The sequence below is a fragment of the Perca fluviatilis genome, chromosome 1, assembly GCF_010015445.1.
Source record: "Perca fluviatilis chromosome 1, GENO_Pfluv_1.0, whole genome shotgun sequence".
Taxonomy (NCBI): domain Eukaryota; kingdom Metazoa; phylum Chordata; class Actinopteri; order Perciformes; family Percidae; genus Perca; species Perca fluviatilis.
In genome coordinates this window covers 44155125-44180109 of record NC_053112.1, presented here as the reverse complement: position 1 = coordinate 44180109, position 24985 = coordinate 44155125, and the positions used below count along the sequence as shown (strand labels likewise).

At 41.3% G+C, this 24985-nt stretch overlaps 1 protein-coding gene across 9 annotated transcripts in view; it reads left to right on the top strand.

Annotated features, from left to right (window-relative positions):
- tenm3 (teneurin transmembrane protein 3) overlaps positions 1–24985 on the top strand; it is a 294603-nt gene that overhangs the window by 71536 nt on the left and 198082 nt on the right. For 6 of the 9 annotated variants that reach the window (XM_039800511.1, XM_039800500.1, XM_039800504.1 and 3 more), the window contains one exon: positions 22368–22562. The exons of the other annotated variants lie outside the window; for them this stretch is intronic. In XM_039800511.1, the coding sequence (XP_039656445.1) occupies positions 22368–22562 (195 nt within the window). The remainder of the gene's footprint in view (positions 1–22367; positions 22563–24985) is intronic. 9 annotated transcript variants of the gene reach the window in all.

The window sequence follows — 24985 nt, the reverse complement described above, 5'->3', positions numbered from 1 at the left end:
CTCGACTCGACTCGACTCACTTTTGGTACCAGGTCCTTTTCTCTATTTCGTTTTCCACTGCAGATAGAACCCCTCAGTGTAGGCAGGATTCTCAGCTTGATCGCCTTAGCATCGCCACTGCGTGACATCATCTTCAACGTGAAACTTCCTGAAACCATTCATTGGCAACGATGTCTGCACTTGAACGCCGTAGTGTCATATAGTGATAAATAATACATTCATTAAATTGATTGGAGAAAAAATATGTGTACGCAGTGTGCGCCGTAGTGTGCGCATAATGTACACCGTAGTGTTTGCCGTAGTGTACGCTGTAGTGTACGCGCAGTGATAATAGGTGTATACAACTGGAGTGTCTGTGTGTTTGTGTGTGTGCTTGTACAATCAGGCAGTGTTTACTTGATACTCAACAATATCTTTCCATAGTCTTGTAAACAGCTTGGCTTCAGTGAAATACACAGACTCACATGCACGTAAGCACACACGCACGCACAGACACACACACACACACACACAAATCCCCACATACAATCGAATGAAATTATAACAGATAAGCAGAGAGGCACGAAGACATACTGAGAGAGAAAAACGGACAGAGAAAGAGAGAGAGACAGAGAGAGAGGGAGATAGCCTAAACCCAGTCTCACCCAGAGATGCACTGATGTGCATGTGGATTTTCTAATAAATGGACAACAAAGGCCAGTGCTCTGATGTGCAGGCAGGCCATCGTCGTGGAAACGGATTAGTGACCTAAATCACAGCAAGGTCCCACTCAGGTACACTCTGGTTGTGTGTGTGTGCACACTTTTGACTGCTTGACATACATACAAACAGAGCTGGTATGTGTGTGTGTGTGTGTGTGTGTGTGTGTGTGTGTGTGTGTGTGTGTGTGTGTGTGTGTGTGTGTGTGTGTGTGTGTGTGTGTGTGTGTGTGTGGTGTGTGTCATTTGTATGTGGGACAGTGAGTACATTTGTGTATGTGCATAATAAGGTTGACTTTATGATTTGTGTATTGTAATCAGCATATTGCTGCATAAACAAAAGCTCTGTATGGTGAATACATTCTGCACCTAAAGGATTTGTGTGTGTGTGTGTGTGTGTGTGTGTGTGTGTGTGTGTGTGTGTGTGTGTGTGTGTGTGTGTGTTGTGTGTGTGTGTGCAGCAACCTTGTCAGTAAATATTAGGAAGTGGTGTGTTTATGAGCCAAAACATGTAGTTAGAAAGGTGGTTTTATTTATGACTGGAAAGTTGTGAATGATATTATGAATCCCAAAACTGTATTTTTGTAGAGAATTGCTGCTTTACAACCAATTGCTGCGCAACTGTCCTTGAGCAAGGCAGTGGCTGACATTACCAGAATGTGGTTGTTTGGTGATGTGGCTGCTGATGCTTTAGCTGGCGGTCAGTGCAGCCTTGTGCAGAAACATCGCTCCCCAGTAACAAAAAAAAAGAAGCAGAATACCATAAAATAATAAAATATCCAGATCAGTCAACATTAGGGGTGAGTGATGTCAGACACCCAGCTCACGAGACGAGACACAAGATTGGGTTCCACATGTACGGTGGAGAGAGAGTCTCTTCACTCAGAGAACCAAGGTTACAACATGACCAAGCCTTTCCTGGCCGCAGTTGAGACCAGTTGTTTTGTACTTGAATTTTTTCATTGTACAGTAGACAGAAAGAAATAAAGCTTATTTTACTATTTTTTCACAGTAATTATGTTCTAAAGCACAAATAAATTACCATCAAACACTCAACAGATGATTTTTGTGAAGACAGATGCTCTTTTCTCCTCATCTGCACTTAATGATTTGTGTATTGTATGACGAGAAATCTTGTCACGTTTTAATCTCGTCACACATCTAGTCAATATAGTTCATTTGTTTCCCTACAATATCACATTTGTATAGTTCTGTTAAGGCAACTTAAAGTCCCTATAAGATATTTTTGAACACTCAAGCATGTCGATATTTCAATACAAAAACACAGTCTGCAACTTTCCCTTCATTCCCACCATTGCAACCACAAACAACACTGGCTTGGGCCCGTCACCCTCCCCAGCTCCGCCCTCCCCAGCTCCGCCCTCTCGTCCAAGAATCGTCACGTGTAGTTTAAAAAAAATAAAAAATGGCGACAGCCATATTGCCAAACTCAAACCTCTAAAACGGCAGTCCACAAACCAATGGGTGACGTCACTAATGCTATGCTAATCCACTATATATACAGTCTATGGCTAACCAAGCCATGAGCTGAAAGCTGACAGAGCTGCATGCTGGGTTGTTATTATAGGAATTATTATATTCTATGTCAACATCAACAATATTGCTTAATGGAGCTTTTAATTACATGTTGTTATGATAGCCAAATTTCCAAGTCAATTCCAATTCTACATTTAATAAAGAAGATTTAACACTTGAGTGCCACAACAAATATGAAACAACATCAGGCTGTGTCACAAAACAAGATTCTGCGAACATATTTGACAGATTTATAGCAGCGTTTCCACACAGTCAGTTGTCCGTCTCTGTCAGCTCTGTAAGCCAAGTTGCTCATAATTGGAAGAGTCTTGAAGCAGTGCCAGGATCATTTGATGCCTGTGCCAGGTTTCACCCGTTTGAGTGCCTGGTGCAGTTCTGTCAAGAGCCATTCTGATGCTCGACCATCAGTAGTAATTGATCGGATTTGAGATTGTTTCATATAATAAATCTGTTACAAATGCCAGGTCATCTATAGTGTCAAGTGTCAAGTGTGAGCAAAACAGATCAGATATGATGAGCTGGAGTGTCACTGACTGTGGCTCTAAGACTAAAAACGATGAAGGATTAAATGTTTCTTTTTTATGTCAGTCATCGCTGTTTCTCCTCGTCATGGTCGGAAATGGAAGCTGAACGAGCGTGTCTCTACAGCTGCAAGGCTCGCTGAGCACAGTTCCCAGGAAGGGAGTCTGGCAGGGACGCGGCGAGATGGTGGCTGGGAGGAAAAGTGAGAGAACAGGCTTTTTCCTGCACAGAGGAACTTTTGGCACCCTCCAAAGAGGTTTTAGCCGGCCCTAAAGGAAAATCACCAGCAACCAGAATGCTAGGAATTGAGAATTAAAAATAGCAATTCAAATCCTCTGTAGTCGGCCAGCCGTGTTTTTATACAGCAGCAGTCAATGTGGTGCATACAGCAGAAACATGTAAACATGTAAATCATACGAATTACAGTGCTTATCTTTTCATAGCTTTTCCAACGTACAGTTCATCAGAACAGGCTGAAGATAACTTGAATATGAGAGCCAATCTCAGTTGTATCCCCAGAGTCAGCTTGTACCAGACTCTCCCATTGGTTTATTTCAATATTAATATTAATTTTGTTAATTGGGGTTTTGTTAAATCAAGCATATGCATTTTTGTTTATCAAATTGTTAGAAAGAACAGGTAAATGCATAGACTTCTGTCAAAATAAGGTAACACAGACTCGTTGCCTTACAGAGCCAGGGAAAACCCTGGAGAAGAGGAGAATAGGAGAGGGAAGATGAACCACAGATCAGGGTCAGCTTTTAATCTGTCAATTAGGCCGAGTTAAGGAGAATAGCAGGAATCTATTTGTTTGGAGTAACGTCTCATCAACGGAGTAAGGCAGTGATGCAGAAATCTCTGTGTTTTGACAATAACATACTGTACCTCCAAAAGGGAAAGAAAGAAATTAAAGAAGACATAGAAAAGCCCACGGACAAAGAGATGTCACTGTATTTTAAGTAACATATACCAAATCAGAAGGTAAAGAGAAAGAAAGAGAAACAGAGAGCCTTATCATTCTATTAAAATGCTAATACACTGAAATTATCTGTCCAGTCAACTCAACTGCTTTGTTTTTTTACACATATATCTATTTGTCTTAATCCTTTACTTAACTTCACACACACACACACACACACACACACACACACACACACACACACACACACACACACACACACACACACACACACACACACACACACACACACACACACACACACACACACACACACACACACACTATTCAGAGGGTAGAGCCAGAGCAGTGGATGGTACACACATTAGCATTCACATGCATTCACGCATGCACACACACACACACACACACACACACACACACACACACACACACACACACACACACACACACACACACGTCTGGCAGTAGACTTCCATGTGAAGTGACAGCAGGGTCGGCGTTGGCATTTTAACTGCTGACCCATTTGTCTGGATGAGGAGCGATGCATACATACAACATTGCATGGCTGCAGCATACACAAACACATTGATAAACAAAAGTATTACTGTAAGTAAGATTTAAATCCTAGCTCCCCATGTCTTCCAATCTGATATCCACCCTTTAAAACTACTAAGGAGAAAGAAGTTCATTATTCATTGTGTCTATTCACCTCTTGACATACATACAAACAGAGCTGGTGTGTGTGTGGGTGTGTGTGTGTGTTTGGTACAATGACCCCAGGGTGTATCACTTCGTATTCAGTCCGTTCAATCGATCTTGACACAAGTAGAATTAGATGGAAACAAATGAAAACAATAGAAGTGGGTTATACAATAAAAAGCTCTGCACATAATTCGGTCTTCTGCTTTTTTTCAGAGCATAATTGTGAATGCATCTGTGTAGAGCTGATGGATTATGAAGCTCCGGGGAGGAGTGTGTATCTGCTCGGGCTATCTGGCTCGCAGGTCTATACAGAAGCCTTTTTCAGCCACTCTGGATATGTTTGGGCTGTTTGACTGCTGTGGGTTTTCTAAGGCTGATAAAGATATTTTCAAATTAAAGCCCCTGGCAGCTGATCGTAAATCATATTCAGCCAGAAGCAGAAAGGAACCAAGCGGCTGGTTAGGACCAAACAGCCACCAGAGGACCATTAACAGTCACAAATGGGATGTTGAGTTTCTGAATAATTTGAGGTACTTATGCACTTCATATTGTATGTTTTTGGTGTTTGCTTATTTACTCATTCCATGAATACACAGAATAAATTGTTTTACCAAATAGGCCTAATACAGTATATGTTGCTATTTGCAGATTATTATATATTATTATCATTTTCAAACACAGATTTTCTGTGCATTTTTCAATCTAGCAAGTAAAGGGGACATATTTTGAATATGTGTATATATATTTTATTTGATATCAATTGAATAATCTATTAATAATATTGATTGACAGTTTGATTAAAAACTTAATGGTTAAATATTCACAACTAGTATCTTAAGTAAAAAAAAAAATCTCTGCCCCCTTTTTTTCTCTGCTTTAGCTGTATGAACTTCGTTAATGTACCTAGAGTTTATGCAATGGAACAGCGGTGTGGTTGAGTGTGTGAGAGAGACCATGTCCTCCATCTAAGTGTGTAATAATGATTTGGTGTTCTGCGTGTGTTAGACTAATCTCTTACCCTTGAACTACTGTCTACCTGCACGGCAATAAATCACCCTGTGTGTGAGAGAGAGTGTGTGAGTGAGTGACTGTAATAAATCACTTTCCGCGGGTTTCCTCCAGTTCTGTGCTGCAGTACAGTGATTATAGAGAGAGAAGGAGAGCATATCAGACAAAGAAGGGAAGTAAGAAAAGGTAGGGAAGGGGGGGAAGGGATGTGAAGATGGGAGAACTGCGAAGAAAAAAATATAGCTGTGTATGGACCCCTTTATCTCAGAGGTCCTCATTAACACATACAGTATGCGCACACACACACACACACACACACACACACACACACACACACACACACACACACACACACACACACACACACACACACACACACAGTTGGATGTAACAGCTGGAAGCCCTAACCTTGGCAGGGTTCATGTCTTACACCAGGGACTGGAACCCATGACCCCTTCTATCCACTTAGCTCTCCATACCATCCACTAATTATTTCTCTTGTTGAGTTAATCCCAAACATGCATCTGCTCAGATGTGTAATCTGTGTTATAAGGGTGTGTCAAATATAATTGCAGTAATCTTGGTATCATTTGAAAACAGCTGAGTAAAAACAGAATAAAGAGAGTATATACAGTAGCATCACTGCTGTGTACGTATGATGAAAATCGGTTGTTTCTTCCTTTTTAGATTTACATAACGCAGTGTAAGCATGAGTAAAAAGTGTGTGACCATACAGAAAAGAGAGAAGATTGGCTGTGAGCACAGCGCATATTCACTATTGTACAAACCAATATAATATGTGGCATGTGTCACATGTCACAGTCATTCAGACAGCATGCAGCTCCAATCAGGATAATTATGAGTTAGTGAAATATAGACGATTATTGCAAATGGTGATCCGCAATAATACCATCTGTTCTGCTCTGCTGCGCACACACACACACACACACACACACGCACACACACACACACACACACACACACACACACACACACACACACACATATGCAAACTTGAGGATGTGTGCCTCGAACATAGCCATTCTTTACATTACAGCAGCATTATAGACACACACATACACACACAATCACTGAATGCACTGTATATATTATGCAAACACACACACACACACACACACACCTACTGTGGTAAAAAAAGAAGCTGGTGAATACAGTGTGGTGGACACACACATACACACAGACATTGAGAGATTAATGCTTCCATTGACAGATGAGGGCTGGATTTTATTTCATTTGGTCAGTGAACGCACCAACTTCACACAACACAAGTTGCTTTAATCTAGCACACAGTCTCATTCCAATGCTGATTTTATTTATTTCCATTCCACCTACTCCACCACAACTCACATTCAGGCTGATACAAATCTGTATGACATAGCATATACCATAACATACTAACAGACTTGCATAATGAAAGTAAAATATAAAACATAGCCCTTAGAGTCCATTAGTGTATTCCAGGACTGTGATTTGACATTGAGAATACGATCTTGATTAATCATTACTGAAAAATCTCAAACACAAAACATGTTAGTGGCAGGGGAAATGTTTGCCCCTGCCATTCGATGAATGGTTGATTTTGCCCCGGTGAGATGTGACTCAACACAAGTACACGTCGCACAGAATATAGACATGCTTGTCAAGGTTTGACTACTTGGTCTCAAAGTACTGAATTGTCAGTATTATAATTAATATACTACTTTTACTTATTTGATATATACTGATTTAGTATTTAGTTGAATGCACTTTTTGGCAGTAACAGTAAAATACAACAAACTGATAAACTGTTTTGTTTTGCTGGATATGTTGCGATGCACTAAGGGATGTCAATTAAGCTATGACTTTATGACACTATCACTCATTTAAAAAAAATCATGAACAGCCAGTAAATATGTATTTGCAGATGTTTCTTAATGTATATGTTTCTTCTGAGAGTTATTGCTAGAGTCATCACACCACCTTTTCAATTTTTGATTTAGTGCAAAACAATCAGCACATTCAAAAACGGAGCAATTTTAGTATGCTGGCATTTTAAAGCCCCTCTGTGTCAACTCTAAAGCTGATACTACCTGCGTAACACAAAGACTGCACCAAAGTTCTAGTCATGCAATAATCATATATATATATATATATATATATATATATATATATATATATATATATATGATTATTGCTTTTTTATGACATATTTACTGTGTGAAAATCCTACATGCTACCAACTACATGCTACCAACACAGCTAGTTGTAGTGAGATGGTAGAACTGATATGACAACGAGTTTCCTCCCTCAGATCCGTGGATGGTGAACAGGTGTCTCTCTCAAACAGAGTACAGGCTGTCTTAGTCCTAATGGCTCCAATACGTTTACTGCATTTTGTTTACTCCTTTGTCAATATTGTTCCAGTGCTGCGTGTTAATAGTGCCATCTGCATACACTTTACACTGTAGCTTTTTATATTCCACTCCCACTAGCACTGGTATGACAGGAGAGGTAGACCAGGACCAGAAGGGATTCTCAGAGTTCTTGTAAGGTCAGCACATGAGACAGACAGACGCACGCATGCGTGCATGCACGCGCACACACACACACACACACACACACACACACACACACACACACACACACACACACACACACACACACACACACACACACACACACACACAGATACAGATACAGAGAGAGGCTCAACTTGGAGGTCACCGTTAGCCTTAAGGCAAAAACAGAGCAGTCACTCAAGACACACAGAGGAAGTATCTTGAGTGTGTGTGTGTGTGTGTGTGTGTGTGTTTGTGTTTGTGTGTGTGCGTCTGCGCATTACTGTGTAAGTGTGACCTGGTTTGTCATTGTGGCAGTGTTTTCAACAGACTATTGTGTGACGTGACTGCTCCTTTTTGTTGCAGGTTACACACACATGCACAAAATCATGGCTGACTGTACTCAGAAATATACACACATGCACGCACACACACGCACACACACGCACACACACACACACACATACACACACACACACACTTGACTCCTCTGTGTGCAACTTGAAGCAGCCATCTCCTGGCCTCTCTGTTGCCTCGGGCCCAGTTGGCTGCTCACACTGTCCATGTTAATGGATACAGGCTTCATCTATTGTGTTGATAAGATACGATAAGAAATTGAAGGATAAAATAAGTGGATGTAACACATAGAGATTGAAATACACACATATAGACAGGCCATAAACATATCCCAGATTTAGTAATAAAGAACGTAGTAAAACATTATTATTTAATTGTTTTGACTTTGACTGTAAATCTTATAATGACTTTGTGCAGGAAGGAACTAGTAAGCAATCAGGTGTGTGTGTGAAAAGGACTCCACAAATAGTGCAGTTCACTTGGCTCACATTTGAATATCTTTAGCACTCCACAATACTGCCTTAGCAACTTCAGCTTCAACTCTCAACTTTATTTTTTCCCAGCAATGCAGTTGGTTTTACAGTAAGGCATATTACGATACATGAAAGAACACAGACATACAACATAGCATGTTTCAAAGTGTAGATGTGAATAATATTAAATGCAATAATACGTAGGCTAACCTGTGAAAAAATAAAAGTGTCACATTGCTCCAAAAACTACTGAATATAAAGTAAAGATCAGGATAGGATAGAGCTCAGGGGCATTAAAGCAGTGTAATGACAAGAGATGTTACGACAAATCAACTGACCTCAAAACCCATTTATAGCACGATATTGCGTCAAGGCAAAGAAAACATGTACAAATGGGATGTGTACTGGTTTGAATGATCTCACAGAAGAAAACATGAAACTCTAGTAGCTCATCCGGGTTTTGAGGGGTGCCCGGGCGGTGCAGAAGAAGCAAACATTTCCCAACACCACAGGGACTTGGATTCAATCCCTGGCTGTGGTGCTCCTGGCTCAGTCGGGCACTCCGGTTACTTTGCAGCCAGGGAAATTCATGGCTTGGAAGCTTGAAACTCACTGTTGCATTTTAGGACTCAAAAATGGACCGCTCTAGGCCCTATAGGAGCTCTACTACTCTGTGAACATGGGGCATGTTTGTGATTGTGGCCCTTACTCATACCATGACACATCCTGGTCAGGATGGAACTTGGGAGAGCTGCAAGATGCCAAATCATGATTTCTTTTCTGCCAGGTTGGTGATACCTGTGAGCCTCAGCTGTGAGAGGCTGTCAAATCAAGACATAAGTTATCTCAGGACACTTTACAGATAGAGGTCTAGACCACACTCTATAATTTACAGAGACCCAACAATGTCTGGGACTTTGAGACCGCGGCTCCACTGCCCGATCACTATTGCACACACTCTGGCTCCTAAATTACAAGATGGCAGCGCCCGTATCTTGGATACTTTGGCTTCACTTTTGTACAGATGGAGGAAGTGGAGATGCGTCGTCCATCTTAAATATACAGTCTATGGTCACAACTCTATATGTTATTAATAAAACAGCATACAGGCAGTTATCAACTGAAACGCTCCACAATGTGTCCAAAAATGCACCAATGACCAATAGCTGTTTTTAGTGCTTTAGAGATTTGTTCTTTAAGGACAGCTTGACAAAGACGAATAGAGAAGCTTAACAATTAGTAGACAGGGAGATGCACATCTACGGTGTTGATCTCACTATTTTCCACTTCCTGCCTTCATCTTTGAGCGATTAGGAGATTTGGTTGGCTGGCTGCTCTGTGCTCTCTGAGGAGGTAGACAGTGTGGCTGTTGAAACAGAGGGCAATGTATTGCTCTCTGTTGTGGTGTCCCCTATGGATAGGCCTAATTTAAACCGCACGCACACAAAAATCATTCCATTCATTAACGGCACATTAGCAGGAAAAAAATGATGTCAGGGGACAGGGCACACCCTGGGTATGTGTGTGTTTACGTGTTCATCTTGGCATATGTGTGTGTGTGTGTGTGTGTGTGTGTGTTGATTATACACCTGAGTAGGCCTATGTCATGGAATATTGTGATTGCTCTACATTTCTTTTCCTTTTCACACTGGCAATGTAACACCTGTTATGCAAAACACTAGAGCCTGGATTAGTCTGGTTGCCAGATCCTATCAATCACAGGCGGCAGGTTTTGCCTAGCCATTCTGGCGCTGCGCCGTTCTGACATGATTTGTTAAGGTCATTGCTTGCCCCGAGTTGGTCAATGTTAAACCAATCAGAGCAGGGCAGAAATCAAAACAATCTTAAAATCAAATCAAAAGTGACAATAAAAGTGTCAGAACAGTGGTTGAGTTTATGTCTGAGTTTATGTTTCTCTTTTGTTCTCTCACAGTCTGTTTCTCCTCTACACTCACAGGATTGTATTCCTTTGGGTGGGTGACTCGATGGTTTTAGCATGTGTCTCTCCGTCATCATGGTTGTTAGTGTAACTGTTCCCAGGGGAGATACTGGCTTAACACTAGCTTGTAGTCCACTAGAACAAAAGGCCAACATGATCTCACAGACTCATAAAAGAGAAAGACAGAGATAATGAAGGATGGAGAGTGAAGGAGACCGACTTCTGAGTACCAACTCTAGCCCACTTAAGTTTGAGATCCTTGTTCTTGTTCTTTTCTTTCTATACCCACCTATCCATCTGTCTCCAGGACCAAGATTTGTACTCTTTATCATTTTCTTTTCCGCCTCACTGAACCATAATTATAGCCATCCATGTGTGTGTGTGTGTGTGTGTGTGTGTGTGTGTGTGTGTGTGTGTGTGTGTGTGTGTGTGTGTGCGCGTGTGTGTGTGTCGAGGCATGATACATGATGGGAGGGATTTATGTGTGCACAGTTAATTGTCATTGTCCAGCCTCAGTTGGAAGGGTAGGTCTGTGAGTGTGTGTTGCGTAGAGAGAGGAGGAGGAGGGCGAGGGAGCATGCAGCCCTCATCTAATTAGCATGTGTTTGATGGCCTGGCTTGACGCCTTGTTTATGGTGCGCTACACACATACACTTGGACATTGGCTAATAACGCTAGGCAGTGGCAATTAACCACACACATACACATCCTCCCAGACCTAAATTATGTTGGTTACCATGACAGAGATGTTCTCCACCTCACAAACTCATGTTAAACTTGATAACGTGCCTAAACTGCCTGTTTTGTGTAAATGAAGACATACTCCAGAGAGTCATGGCTTCCCTTTTCACATTCAAGGTCCTGCATGCACTGAACACCCACAAATAGATTCTTCAGTTTGGATAGTATATATATATATATAGTTATGACTCAGAGAACCCTCTGATTTTTCAAAGCAGCTACAGGCCACATTTTCTGTGTAAAGCCACATTTTCTGTGTAAAACTGCAGCCGTCAGATCAGCTTGTTTCCCATCAGTGATTGACACAGATTCAAACATCATATATGCTGTGTTGGTTTACTTTGTTATAATTATATCAAAACCATTTTTTATACACTTTATGGTGAGCTTTTTGTCAGCAATAGCCAATAAATGCATTCACTTTCTGTAATTGCTTCAAGTAGTGTTCGTTGTTACCGGTGGAGTCCTTTCCAGCACAGTATTATGTACCCACACAGGAAACAATGCAGGGGGGAACGGATAGGATGTGGAAGACAAAGGTCGATGAGTTTGGCATTACTGTGTTGACTGTCTGTTTTAGTCTGAAGTGAGAAATACTTGCATGCATGCATTCATTCCTCACGGAATAGCTGCTCAAGGCATGTTTAGTGCCCCACGTCATTGATATGGGTGATTCTGAATGTAACTTTGGGAGCTTAATTATTAAAACACACTTAGGCTACATCCACATCCTACATTTTCATTTTTAAAACAGAGTTTCTTTGTCCTCAGGAACATTGTTGTACTGTTTTAGAACTAATCTCTGTCAACACTAACGTGTGAAAACACATACAGTTGCACAGTCACAGACCATTCACTTGTGCTCGGCTTGCATGTGCTTATAACACCACTGGACATGGGGATTGTTACAAATAGCTCGAATAATAGGCAGCAGCAGTAGCATTATACTGTAAAATGCAGAATGTAACTGCACAACAGCTGATAGCATTGATAACAATGTCATTTATCAATTTTAAATGAACCACCTGTTGTCAAGGCTGATTTATTTTCTTACATCGTTACTGACAAGACCAAATCAGGGAGAGAACGTGGGTGTCTGCGTCATCTTTATCAAAGGTTTCTGTTTCTGCTTGTCCAGACTAAAATGCCACCCTGAAGTTCTGCTTAAGAATTAGAACGTTCAGTGCTGCTAACACCCACAGGTGCATGGGGTAATGGCAGTGTGCTGACGTCACTGCACTGCATTTTTAAATGCCCAGTGCATCCAATCAGACGCCAGTGTGACGGTTAAATAGTTCATGTCATAACGTGCTTTTCAATTTTTCACAGCACCACATGTTGAACCACTCGAGCTCAGCGGTCGTGTACCCCAACAGCCCAATCAGATGAGATTAAGTAGCTCTTCATTAAAACTACTAGTCACGGAACAAATATGCTAATTTAAACTGATGTTACACTTGATGGTATTTAAAGTTGCAATCTCGAAGATCTCCGATTCGTTCTATTGGTTCTCGTCTCCATGGCAATAAGCGTTAATTGTAGGTGTGTTTTTGGATCTCACTTCTCAGAGATTCAAACAGTTGGCAGTTGCGTTAGCTCCGCCTTAGTCTCGCATTGCCAGACCTTCCTCCACAGCGCTGCGGAGGAAGGTCTGGCTAGTCCACACGGCATTCCGAGATGGGAAAAAAACGTGCTCTGGTTTGTTGGCATTTCTTTAAACCAATCACAATCATCTTTGGCGGTGCTAAGCGCCGGACGGAGCAACGGTGCCTCTGCAAAACAGGGAAAAAAGAAGGAACTTGTTTTGGTGGAACGTGTACGTTCAGTTCAGTAGTTTTAGTCGTGCAACAGAAAACTCAGATTGGACAGATAGTCTAGCTAGCTGTCTGGATTTACCCTGCACAGATCTGAGGAGCAGTTAACCAAAAGGTTACGGACATCCGGCCAAAATGAAAGACATCCGGCAACACCTGCACAATCCCGGAAGTGTATGGCAAGCTATATATTTTGGGTTTTTTATCGGCTGAGCTAATCCACAGTCTCTTCACGTACCCCCTAGTAACTGTAGAAGACAACCGCAGGGGGTACATCTGTTTCTTTATTGCAGCGATAGATTTCTGGTTGGGAATCACTGTGCATTACAATAATGTGTTTTGCAATGGTCCACGCCTGTAGAACCATTTCTCTATAATGTGAATACAAGGAGTCGGGGAAAATTGGCCCAATCAGACATATGGCTCATTAAACCAGATATTTACTGTAGGCACATAATGCAACAGAAGGTATTGAGTATGTAAACATAAGCAAACCATTTGAGACAAGCATTACATCTGGAGAAATTCTGTCTTCTGATTGCAGCCTCTTAGACATAATCTCCACTTCACTCAGTATGATCACAACAACAGGAATGTTGTCTTTTTCTTTTCCTCTGTGCTGGGAAATGACATTAACCAACAGAATACCAATAGCTAACTGCTGGGTGGCCAACTATAAAACTATATATATATATATAAAAAAAAAAAACACCTTTTAATTAAATGTAATTTAATCAAACAACTAAATTAAATGCTAATGAACCATCAACCAAAATTGGACACAACTTCCAAAACCATCATTAGATGTGTCAGTTTAATTCATTAAACAAACAATGGTTGATAACATATTCAGTCCAATGCACGTTTCATATTTTTAACTTTATGGGTTCAGTTCATAGTTTGAAAATGCCAAGTTGTTTGTAAATATGTCCAACAGCAGTCACTCTTCTAAAGGATGTCTGTGACTGGAAATACAGTCGTACCAGTCAAAATGTCAGCCAACGACTAGTCTGACGTTCCACTTCCAGGATTCCTCCGGCGGCGCAGGAAATTCTGCTGGATCATCATTTTTATCACTTCCTCCTCAAATCCATTAGGTGCAATGGGGTTGAGACTCCAGTCTGTGAAGAGTTGGTTTTTACAAAATTGCTTTGCTCCAATACTGTCCAAAGAGTGAGTTGTGATGATTTTTGTCAGAACTTTGAGCAGGTGGTGAAGTGACTGTTGTGCCACTGCTATTGATCATCATCGCTATCAGTCCTCTGCACATGCTGTTTCGCTACAGAACAGGAAAACCCCACATTTGTGTACTGTCTGTAAACATCTTTGTAGTATATTTTATCCTAACTTTAAATTAACTTATTAATTATTATCATCCTTTGTCCTTAATTTTTTCCCAGTTAGCAATTAGTGTCAAGATTTAGTAGCTTACTTGTGACAATTTGCATTACAATGTAAATGTAGCTGTTACTGATTTATCCAGGGAAACTTTACAAAGCAAAGTACACACACCTACTGTGCCGCACAGCTGGGGGTGACCAGTGTGGACGAGAGTTCACAGGAAAACAGGAGAAGGGATAAAAAGTAGAGAACAAGACTGGAGAGAGAGGCCAAGAACACAGTGAGAGAGAATTCAGAGGGCGCTATCTCAGGACACTACAGCGAGCTGATTTCGCCCCGCGTGCGGCGCGGCAAAACGGCGCGCGCGCGTCGCGCGGCGCGGCGGGCGTGCCAAAACCAAGCCAAGCAGGGATGAAGAATGAGGAGGCACTGAAGGAGCCAGGTGTTCAAAACATACAGACACACAAACACACACACACACACACACACACACACACGCTCTCTCTCTACAACAGCTTGGTGAGATCTAAGGTTGCACTTGTTTTGTGTGACAAGGCTATGGGGGTTAAAAAGCTCTGCAGATTTTGTCATAAACCAGTCATTGCTAAAGTACACAGGGGGCCCTAAATATGTCCTGTTTTTGTCAAACAAATGTCTTCAGCACTCTGTTGAAAAACAACAGAAGGACTGCAGTGAAGTTTTGCTTTTCAAGACTATATTTAACTTTGCCTCCACAGAAGCAAACATTTGACAAGATAATAAGATAATTACCCAATAAACAAGCCACACAAGGGAAAATTCTCAATAAGTAGTAAGTCATGCAACAGAATGTGCCTGTTGCACTGCTTGCAGCTTTGTTTGTTTGCTTGTTTTTTCTCCATGGTTTGAGAAGAGATGGACTAGTTTTGGCTTTGCCGTTCGTCATACTTCCAACTGTTCTTCAGTCCAGGTGGCAGCTTTGAGACTGTCCTTGTCTCAATAAACAAACAGTAAGAAACAAGCACTTCCAGTGAGTTTTCAGTTGCCTTCTGTCAGTCCTTTCCTCAGCATTGATTTCAGTAATGGAGGTAGGAGATACACTTGAATGAAGTGATCATTGTCCAGGATCAGTGTACTGCCATTAAAGGTAGGTAAGTAGGCAGTAGGTAGGTAAGACGTATAAAACTGACTTTCTGTCATATTTGCTGAAACTGACCCTATGTTTCAGTAGAACTACATGAAACAGGTCATTTAAAAACAATCCGGCTCCTCTGGCACCTCCTACAGCAGCCTTCGTCAACTGGCAGCCGCGGGCCACATCCGGCCCGCCAAAGCTTTTAGTCTGGCCCGCAGAATAATCATGAATTCACAAAATGTAAAGAGGAAAAAATGTATTTATCATTTCAAGCATTTAGAGCAAAAACCCAGCCCCCTGTTTTTGGATTCTGTACACCGAGCTCCACACACACTGCTGAGCCGAGGTGTGTGTGCGTTAAAACACGCAGCACCTGACTGGGAAGGATACAGAGTTACCAACGGCCGCTGGGGCAGATGAACTCACGCTAGTCTCTTTTCTGTAAATAGGCTACAATTAAACCTTTGTGAGTAAAAAGTCAATACTTATCAATACACTCACCTGTGTAGACCGGCATAAACATGTAGAAAGCGATATTTCAATCTGCTCTGTCTGCTCAGTCCATACGCAAACACAGCTCTACTCTGCAAATAGGTCCTTCCCGAGGCTATTTTGCAGAGGCACCGTTGCTCTGTCCGGCGCTTAGCACCGCCCATGACGATTGGGATTGGTTTAAAGAACCGCCAATAAACCAGAGCACATTTCTCTCCCATCCCGGAATGCTGTATGGACTAGCCAGGAAGGTCTGGCATTTCTCGCTCTAGTTAAAATATTTTACTTAACGTGAATGCCGCAAATTTTGCATCTATTCGTGTCTTTGCATTGACTTTATATGTAATTGCGTCTGGGTGGGAACACGCCATTAAAGTGCTTCTCTCATAACACGTTACTGTAATGCTTCAATTTTCGGTGGTAACAAGAAAACATAACTACCTTTTTTCTTGATCATAGCAGACAAAATCAGCCTATTCCCCGAACATTTTACTGGGTTATGATCTGATCACCAAATTAATTTCAAACCATTCATGTCTAACAATGTATTACTCATATTATTTTGTGACTCTTAAAAGACATTTCAGTGTTGTCAAAATGTATATTAACTACATTCATGTGGGCTGAGTGTGAAAATAAAAGCACATCAGGAGCAACAAACCCTCTTACAAATTTCATTTCTGCATTCTTGGTGGCTTCCCTTCAGACACTAGAACTCTTCCAAGTCTTTGAAACGCCAATTTGTTCTGCCGGTTATTCCCTCATGATGTGAATGCAGCGTTACCTCGTTCCCTCAGGCACTGCGGGGAGATGCCAGGAGGCACCTAGCCATTTGACAGACTGAGTATTTCATTGCAAAGTTATTTTTACTCCATTGATCAGAGCCTTAAAAGAATATTGTCTTGAGCCAGTACAACAGGCTCCCAGGCAATCATGACCAAGCTCTCCACCGTGTCCCCACAGAGCAAACTGGACAGCTGCGTCGGACCTTTTGACAATCACAATATCTGCCTGTGACCCATTTACTACTACATGCACACACACACACACACACACACACACACACACACACACACACACAAACACACAGAATTCCATGAGTTAGAGTTGAAGTAGGCAAGGTTTTTCTTTAGGCCTAAAAGCAATATTTCAGTGTGTGCGTCTCTCTCCCTCTCTCTCTCTGTAATCCCAGTAACAATGTGTTCTACCAGGGCGTCTTTGATATGGAGATCGACAGAGACTGAGAGAGAAGGAAGAAACAGAGAGACTGAGAGAGAAGGAAGAAACAGAGAGACTGAGAGAGAAGGAAGAAACAGAGAGACTGAGAGAGAAGGAAGAAACAGAGAGACTGAGAGAGAAGGAAGAAACAGAGAGACTGAGAGAGAAGGAAGAAACAGAGAATGTTAACCAAGAGTTTTTTTCCCCAAACACTAGAACAATGCAGGTGGATTTCTAGGGATAACGTAGGCCAAAGAAAAAAAGAGCTACCAAGAATCGGAACTATTGGTGGGGTCGAACAGCAAAGACCTTTTATGATGACGTTATGCTTTTCTTATAGATATCTGCACTGGAAGTGGAACTGAGTAAAAAACGGTGTTTCTGCGGCCATTAAAACCAGCTTTTCCCATCTTTCCTCTGTAGTGCTGCCGGGCACCTTCTGTAGCTCTGTAGCTCAGCCATTCACAATGAATAGCAGCCGATCTGTCCCAGCTCTCGAGTCTGTGTGTGTAAATATTTGAAATTATATATTTTTTCATATTGATAAGAGAGAGGAGAGTCTGGTTTGTCTCAGAAAGCGGCTAAGTTTACAAGAATTTGTCAAATTTTAAGAAAAGTGGCAAACTAAAATAAACAGTTAAAACTTCCTGCAGACAGCTTTTTTTTTAGCACACAATTTTTTTGTCACAATTGGCAATAAGCCGAGCTAGCGCACTGTGCTAGTTCAAACATACCGGCCATGGATGAGAGACTGGAACAGAGCAGATTCAAATACGGCTTCCTACATGTCTCGCTTGTTGAACAGGTGTATTGATAAAGTATTGTATTATTTACTCGTGAAGGTTTTATTGCACTTACTTACAGTAGTGCGAGTGTGTGTGTGTGTGTGTGTGTGTGTGTGTGTGTGTGGAGCTCAGCTTGAAACAGAGCAGGGAGAGGCTGCAGCATGATGATAAATACTACAGTCTTAGCCCCGGGCCAGTTTGTAATGTATAAAATAATTGTTCTTATTCATCGCATTTCAGGGAGTCTTTTGCGATGTGTTCATCGTGCATGTTCATATCGCGATGACGATTAAAATACGATTCATCGGTCAGCACTAAACACGCTTCAATATTTTCTATTCTACCACTCTTCCTACCTTGTGGCTTGTAGATGGATTATTTCTTATACACTCTCATCCGGTTTTACACTCGCTCATGTAGTTTGTGTGTTTACTAGCTCTTGTATGGAAGAGTGTTTAGGATCCTTGTGTGTTTGCGTGTGCATGTGTCTAAAATAGGGTTAGTATGTAGTGATGCATCCCTATGCATGTGCATGTGTAGCTGTGTGTGTGTGTGTGTGTGTGTGTGTGTGTGTGTGTGTGTGTGTGTGTGTGTGTGTGTGTGTGTGTGTGTGTGTGTGTGTGTGTGTGTGTGTGTGTCCTTTAGGCAGTACTGGCTAATCAGCTGGACTACTGAGAGTAGACTAGACTCAGATCTGAATCCAAACCCTTTGGCACAACAAACACCACCTCTCTCTGTAGGAACAAACCAGCAAATGATGGTTTTATTGCCTGCTCTCTGACACACACACACACACACACACACACACACACACACACAATACGCACACTTGCTGCAGTAATTGCTTCATGTGTTGTATGATTATGTGAAAACTGAGATCCTCATTTCTCTTTTCTTGGCGCTGGCGGAGACTTTATCCTGGCTGAGACCTTGAACGACTAAATGTGTAGCTCCTCAGTGTGGGAACTCCTGGCTGCCAGATGCCTTTTGTTTTGTTTGGTTGTTGACCATAGCATATTGTAATCCATTTACTCTATTGCGAGGAGGCACTTTACTGTAATCTGCTTTTAATTTCAATGGCGAGATTGTCAACAATTTCTTGTGCATAGAACATATAAAAAAAATTTGATTTTGAAACAACTTAGTGACATGAAAACATAATAAAACCATTTTTCCATTAAAGATAAGGTTTGCAAATATTGAGAGGCAGGCAGATGAAGGTATTGTACTGGGATATGTTCATTCACCATACTAGGTGCTATAACAATATTCAGTTTTTCAGTCGCACCCATCTGTTCGGAATAAGTGCAAGAAAAAAAGGCCTCTAATCATGACACTAATGTGTTTATTTGTTCCTTGTTTAAAGACAAGTCTGTTGAAATCTATGTTATATATAATTTTCGTTATTGTCAACAAATCCCATGTGCAGAGCCAAAACAACAGTGAACGTATCTACTAGCAAGTTTTGTGTGAGTGTGAGAGCCTGCTATCTTCTTCCTCTGTGCCATACAGCTCAATTGTTGTAAAAACACATCGGTGAGCCACACTCTTGCACTGGGTGACATGTTCCTTCATTACTATGAACACACACAAACTTTAGTTTATTTGGACTCAATCCCACACGCACCGTCCTGCCACCAAAATACTCCCTGAGCACAATATGTGGATTGATGCGCTGCTGAAAATAGTCCCTAACAAATGCCCTATTCCCTCCAGATTGAGCAATGTTTGATAAAAACAAGAGAGCCTTGCTGCTTTAGGAAATATGTGTTTGAAAAAACAAAACTATATACTATATATGTGACCTGTTTTTAAAGATTATTTTCTTCAGCAGGAAAGAATGGAATGAATGTGTTTTTGGCTAACAAGTGGTCATTGTGGAACAAGGACGATACAGTATTTCTTCAGACTTTTCTTACATGGTTTTAAATATCTAGTACTTTATAGTAGTTTTTGGGATTGCAAATTGTAATTTTCTTGTACAGAAGCTGCTGCTTGTTAATATCCCGCAGGCATGAGTGAAATATGACATATTTCAAATATGAAATCAAATTCAGGTGTGTAAAATAATGATGCATTATTCATGGTTAGTATGTAGTCAAACCAGTGGACCGTATCTGCGGTTTAATGTTGGCCACATGTTGCTCTAATCCTGTGTTGTTCCAGTTTCCCAAGCAAACACCACTGGGCTGTTTCTTTCCCATCCACAACATGACTCTAGGGGAGAGAGTGAGAGTTGGGTATTTAATAGAGAATTCCAAATCATGTGATGTGACTTTCTTAGTGAAAGAAGAAAAAAAAGGAAGAAAAGCCATTCTAATAAATATTTAAATAGCAACTTGCACCATGTTATTTTGGATGTGTTTGCACCAACCTGCTGAACTTCGCTGTACTTTTAGCCTAAAAACTTCCAAACCCCAAATGCATGTCAGAATGGGATACAGGATGGCTGGAAGGGACAAGACTGGCTGTGTGTTTGATATTTCTTCAGTGTGTGTATTTCTCTAGTCATGCATGTGAAAGCAGTAGATATAGAGTGGGTGATGTTCTGACCATTTTGTTATTCCTTTAAAAAAAATAAAAATACAACAGATGTATTGTTGTTTTAGAGAGAAAGAGAGAGAGCTGCTTGTTGCATTCTCAGCATAGAAAGACTCACCCAAACAAGATTGTAATTCCTCTCCTGCAAATAACCCAACATTGATTTTGTATTTCAATTTATCCCTCCTTGCTTGCAAATGTGAGAGATACAGAGATTTAGAAAGACATTTTTATCTGTTAAGCCAGCCACCATCGCAAGTGCTGTTAATGAAATGTGTTTGTTCTTTTCAACAACTAATTACATTCTTTTGGGCTAGCACATTTGTATGGAATGCAAGACTGTACAGAGTTATCTGTCTGGCCTAAACACACACACAGAAACTCCCAAACACAAATATGCAAACAGAGAGCGGGGCCTTTTAACATTCAGAAGACACTAAATGCCAAGGTTACCACATCGATACACAATTGATTTTGTGCACTCTGCTTGTGAGTCTGGTCTCACACAGGCACAACATATAGCCAACATTGCCTGATGCACAGACTGACACCTCAGCCTGTTCAAAAAACCTGAAGCCAGTTCTCTCTGTCCTTTAAATGCAAGGGATAACGAGTAGGGTTGGGTACCGAAACCTGGTGCCTAAACGGCCGGTATCTACCGGATCTACCGAATAACAACGTAGATTTCAGGGCCACTTAAATGCCTGCGCTGCTCTCCAAAACGGATGTTACAGGCAACAGAAACATTGTGCACTTGCCGCTAGTTAACATTACACTTGGCAGCAGGTAGTGTTAGCCTACTGTTAGCTAGTAGGTGGATTAAACACAGTTAAACTGCTGCAAGCTAAACGGTCTAACGTGTGGCTGTATTTCACGTACAACACTCTGCAGCTAAAGACACAGAGTAGACTAGCAACACCGTGGCCACTGTCTGAGTTGGAGTTGTCGGAGAAACACCGACGGGACTTAATGGTGCGTTCAATTGCACCTCGTAAGCTGATGGTGTATTCAATGTTGTTGTAAAGTACTCTTCTGCCATCTAGTGGTTCTTCTTCAATTGACTGGTGAAATAAGTTATTGTGATTTTTTTTTATATTTGACCATTTGGCCTAGCAATAAACAAGCCGTTCTTACCGCCTGCGGTTATGTGCTCTTCTTTTTCTTGTAGTATCAGTTCACACATCGTTTAGACACCGTTTTAAAAGTATCATTTTAGTACCGGTATTGTAAAAAAAACAACTGGTACCCAACCGATTTACGAGGGATGAGGAGGATGGATAGGTTAAAGATTGCAGGACTTCCCCCATGCACACAGTCCTGAATAAATAGTGTTTGTGTAGGTTTATGGAAGCAGCTTGGAGTGTTGGTGCTCTCTTTGTGACTCCATTTGGCAATACCAAACCAGGAATTCTCCTTCAGCTCCATCAGTTTCATACCACAGCATTTAGTCACACCATCACCATGCTTTTTTGCTCACTCATGTCTTTTTTTCAAGATTTTTGGTTGCTGTTGTTGTTAATTTTTTTCCATTACCCATTATTCACATTCATCATTCCTTTTTTTTTTTGGTTGTGTTCTTTTATAGGTTCTCCAATGCCCTCCCCCTCCTGTCCATCATCTGTCATTGACCAATCACATCCACAATCAGCCAATCCACATGGCAACCAGTTGTTAGGCGACGTGGCTGAGCCAGACTCAGAGGAAGAGGAGGAAGAGGAGGAGGAGGAGGAGGAAGGAGAAGAGGAGTATGCAGCCAGATTGTATTTACCTGTAACACATGGTAAAGGGACTTTACTTTGTTTCGTTAGCAACCTTTTTAGAGACTACTTCATTTGTTTTGGTAATCTGAACTGGAATTTGACTGATTTATTGGGTTCATACGTCCCTTTTGTATACAAACAAAGAAAAATCTGCTTTGTGACATTTATATTGAATTATATTTTTTATTGACATTTGACATTTTATTAACATGAATGAAGAACATTTGTAATCTTTCCTTCATCCAAAAAAAAGACAAGAGGGTTTTGTCTGCAAAACCCACATCAGTCAAATCCTAGTCCTTTGTAAAAGACTGGATGTTATTATCTGTCTGCATTTGAATTGAAACTGTTGTGTGTAAGTGAGATTAGAGCTTGTGGATTTTTCTTCCGCACTTCCTCTCCCATGTCTCCATCTAAACATCCAGCTGCTGCAGGAGATGCTTGGCAGCATGTGTGGTAACATGCTCTGAATACTCAGATACCTGCTCATATTTTTCCATTATTCTTCTGAACTAGTATTAGTCCGGTATTAGGTAGTAACGATGTTCCACTTCCGGGATTGCTCCTTTGCCAACTGAAAGTCCGCCGCATTTCACTTTTTTTCAGCCATTACCTTCCGCTTTCTTTGTGTTGTAATTTTAAACTCTGGTGGATTTGTGAGGACTATGGTTAACTGCTCCTCAGATCTGTGCAGGGTAAATCCAGACAGCTAGCTAGACTATCTGTCCAATCGGAGTTTTCTGTTGCACGACTAAAACAACTTTAGAACGTACACACGTTCCACCAAAACAAGTTCCTTCTCGAGGTTATTTAGCAGAGTCGCCGTGGTTCTGTCCGGTGCTTAGCGCCGCCCATGACGATTGTGATTGGTTTAAAGAACTGCAAATTCACCAGAGCACGTTTTTTTCCCCATCCCAGAATGCTGTATAGACTAGCCAGACCCTCCTCCGCAGCGCTGTGGAGGAAGGTCTAGCAAAGCGAGACCAGGTATCAGGTAACTAGGTCCTGAGGTGAATGTAGGCGAAGCTTGGACCCAAATGCAGTTAAAGAGATTTAACAGGAAAACACTTACTTGGATTAATAATCCACACAGCAAGGAAATAAACGACAGGGAACAGTACACACAGCAAACAGAACAAAATAATCCGACAAGAGACAAAGACATCACAGAGACTAAATACACAGGGTAACAAGGTTAAACAAGGGACAGGTGACACAAGGAATCAGGAACAGGTGAAATCCATCAGGGCAGGGCAGACAAGCATACAGGCGGGAAAACACAAGACAGGAAGTAAAACAAGACTAGGGAGAAAACAAAATAAAACAGGAAACACTAACAACAGAAACTCACAATCGTGACACCAGGTCAATTCAATGCATTCCACTTTCACTCCACTATTTTCCCTCCCTCACTTCCTTTGTGGTTGTTGTCTATTGCTGACTCCACCATATATGAGCTGTGGCTGTTTTTCATGTCGCTTGCTTATGATAAATGTTGAGATCACTCTTGACACTTGGAAAGCAGCGCAGATTTGAGGTTTGAACTTCTGATTGATTCCAGTGCCAATGGTTGTCCTCATGCGATCAGCCAGTCTTGGTGGGAATCGCACCACTTTCTCCATCTCTGTCCAACCTTTCCTTCCTTTCGTGTCTGTGTCTTATCACACGAAACCCTAACATCTGATCTACTCTTGGACGGCAACTGACAGATATTAACACAAAAGAGGCCAATTAAGTTTGAGAGTACAAGAGAAGGTCAGCAATCTGTGAATTAAAAAAGATAAATATAACCGTGACAGTTTGAGATTCAGTATTTATTAGTTTGTACAAAACGTGGGTCTGGAAAAACTTATGCGAGGCATTTTGAAAGCGGAACATTTAGAAAGCGAAACAGCTGTTTAGAAAGTTGCACATTTTGGCTGCAGGAGGAGCCGTGATCAGGGGTCTAGTAAGCCACGCTTGCAAGCTTTGATACTTGTTCTCCAAGTCTACCTGAAATGTTTATATAGCTTTTAGTTCTTTTGAATGTTCCTAATAAGGTTATGACTATGATTCTGCTACCCACCCAGACTCAGCAGGGGGGGATGACGTAATCATTCACATGTTGAATAAAATTAATATGGCTTTCCTGATCTACAGAGGCCAAGTACCATGTTTACCTAACTGAACACTGAGTTTTTGTGTGAACATTTTCATTAACTTCACTGATTAATATTTAGCATTGTTTTGAAAGTGTTTGTGATTCAGTTGGCCTAGTTGTAGTCTCTCTTGCCGGACCTTCCTCCACAGCGCTGCGAAGGAGGGTCTAGTGAGTCCACACAGCATTCCAGGATGGAAGAAAAACGATGGTTTATTGGCATTTCTTTAAACCAATCACAATCGTCTCGGGAAGGAACTTGTTTTGGTGGAAGTTGTTTTAGTCGTGCAACAGAAAACTCAGATT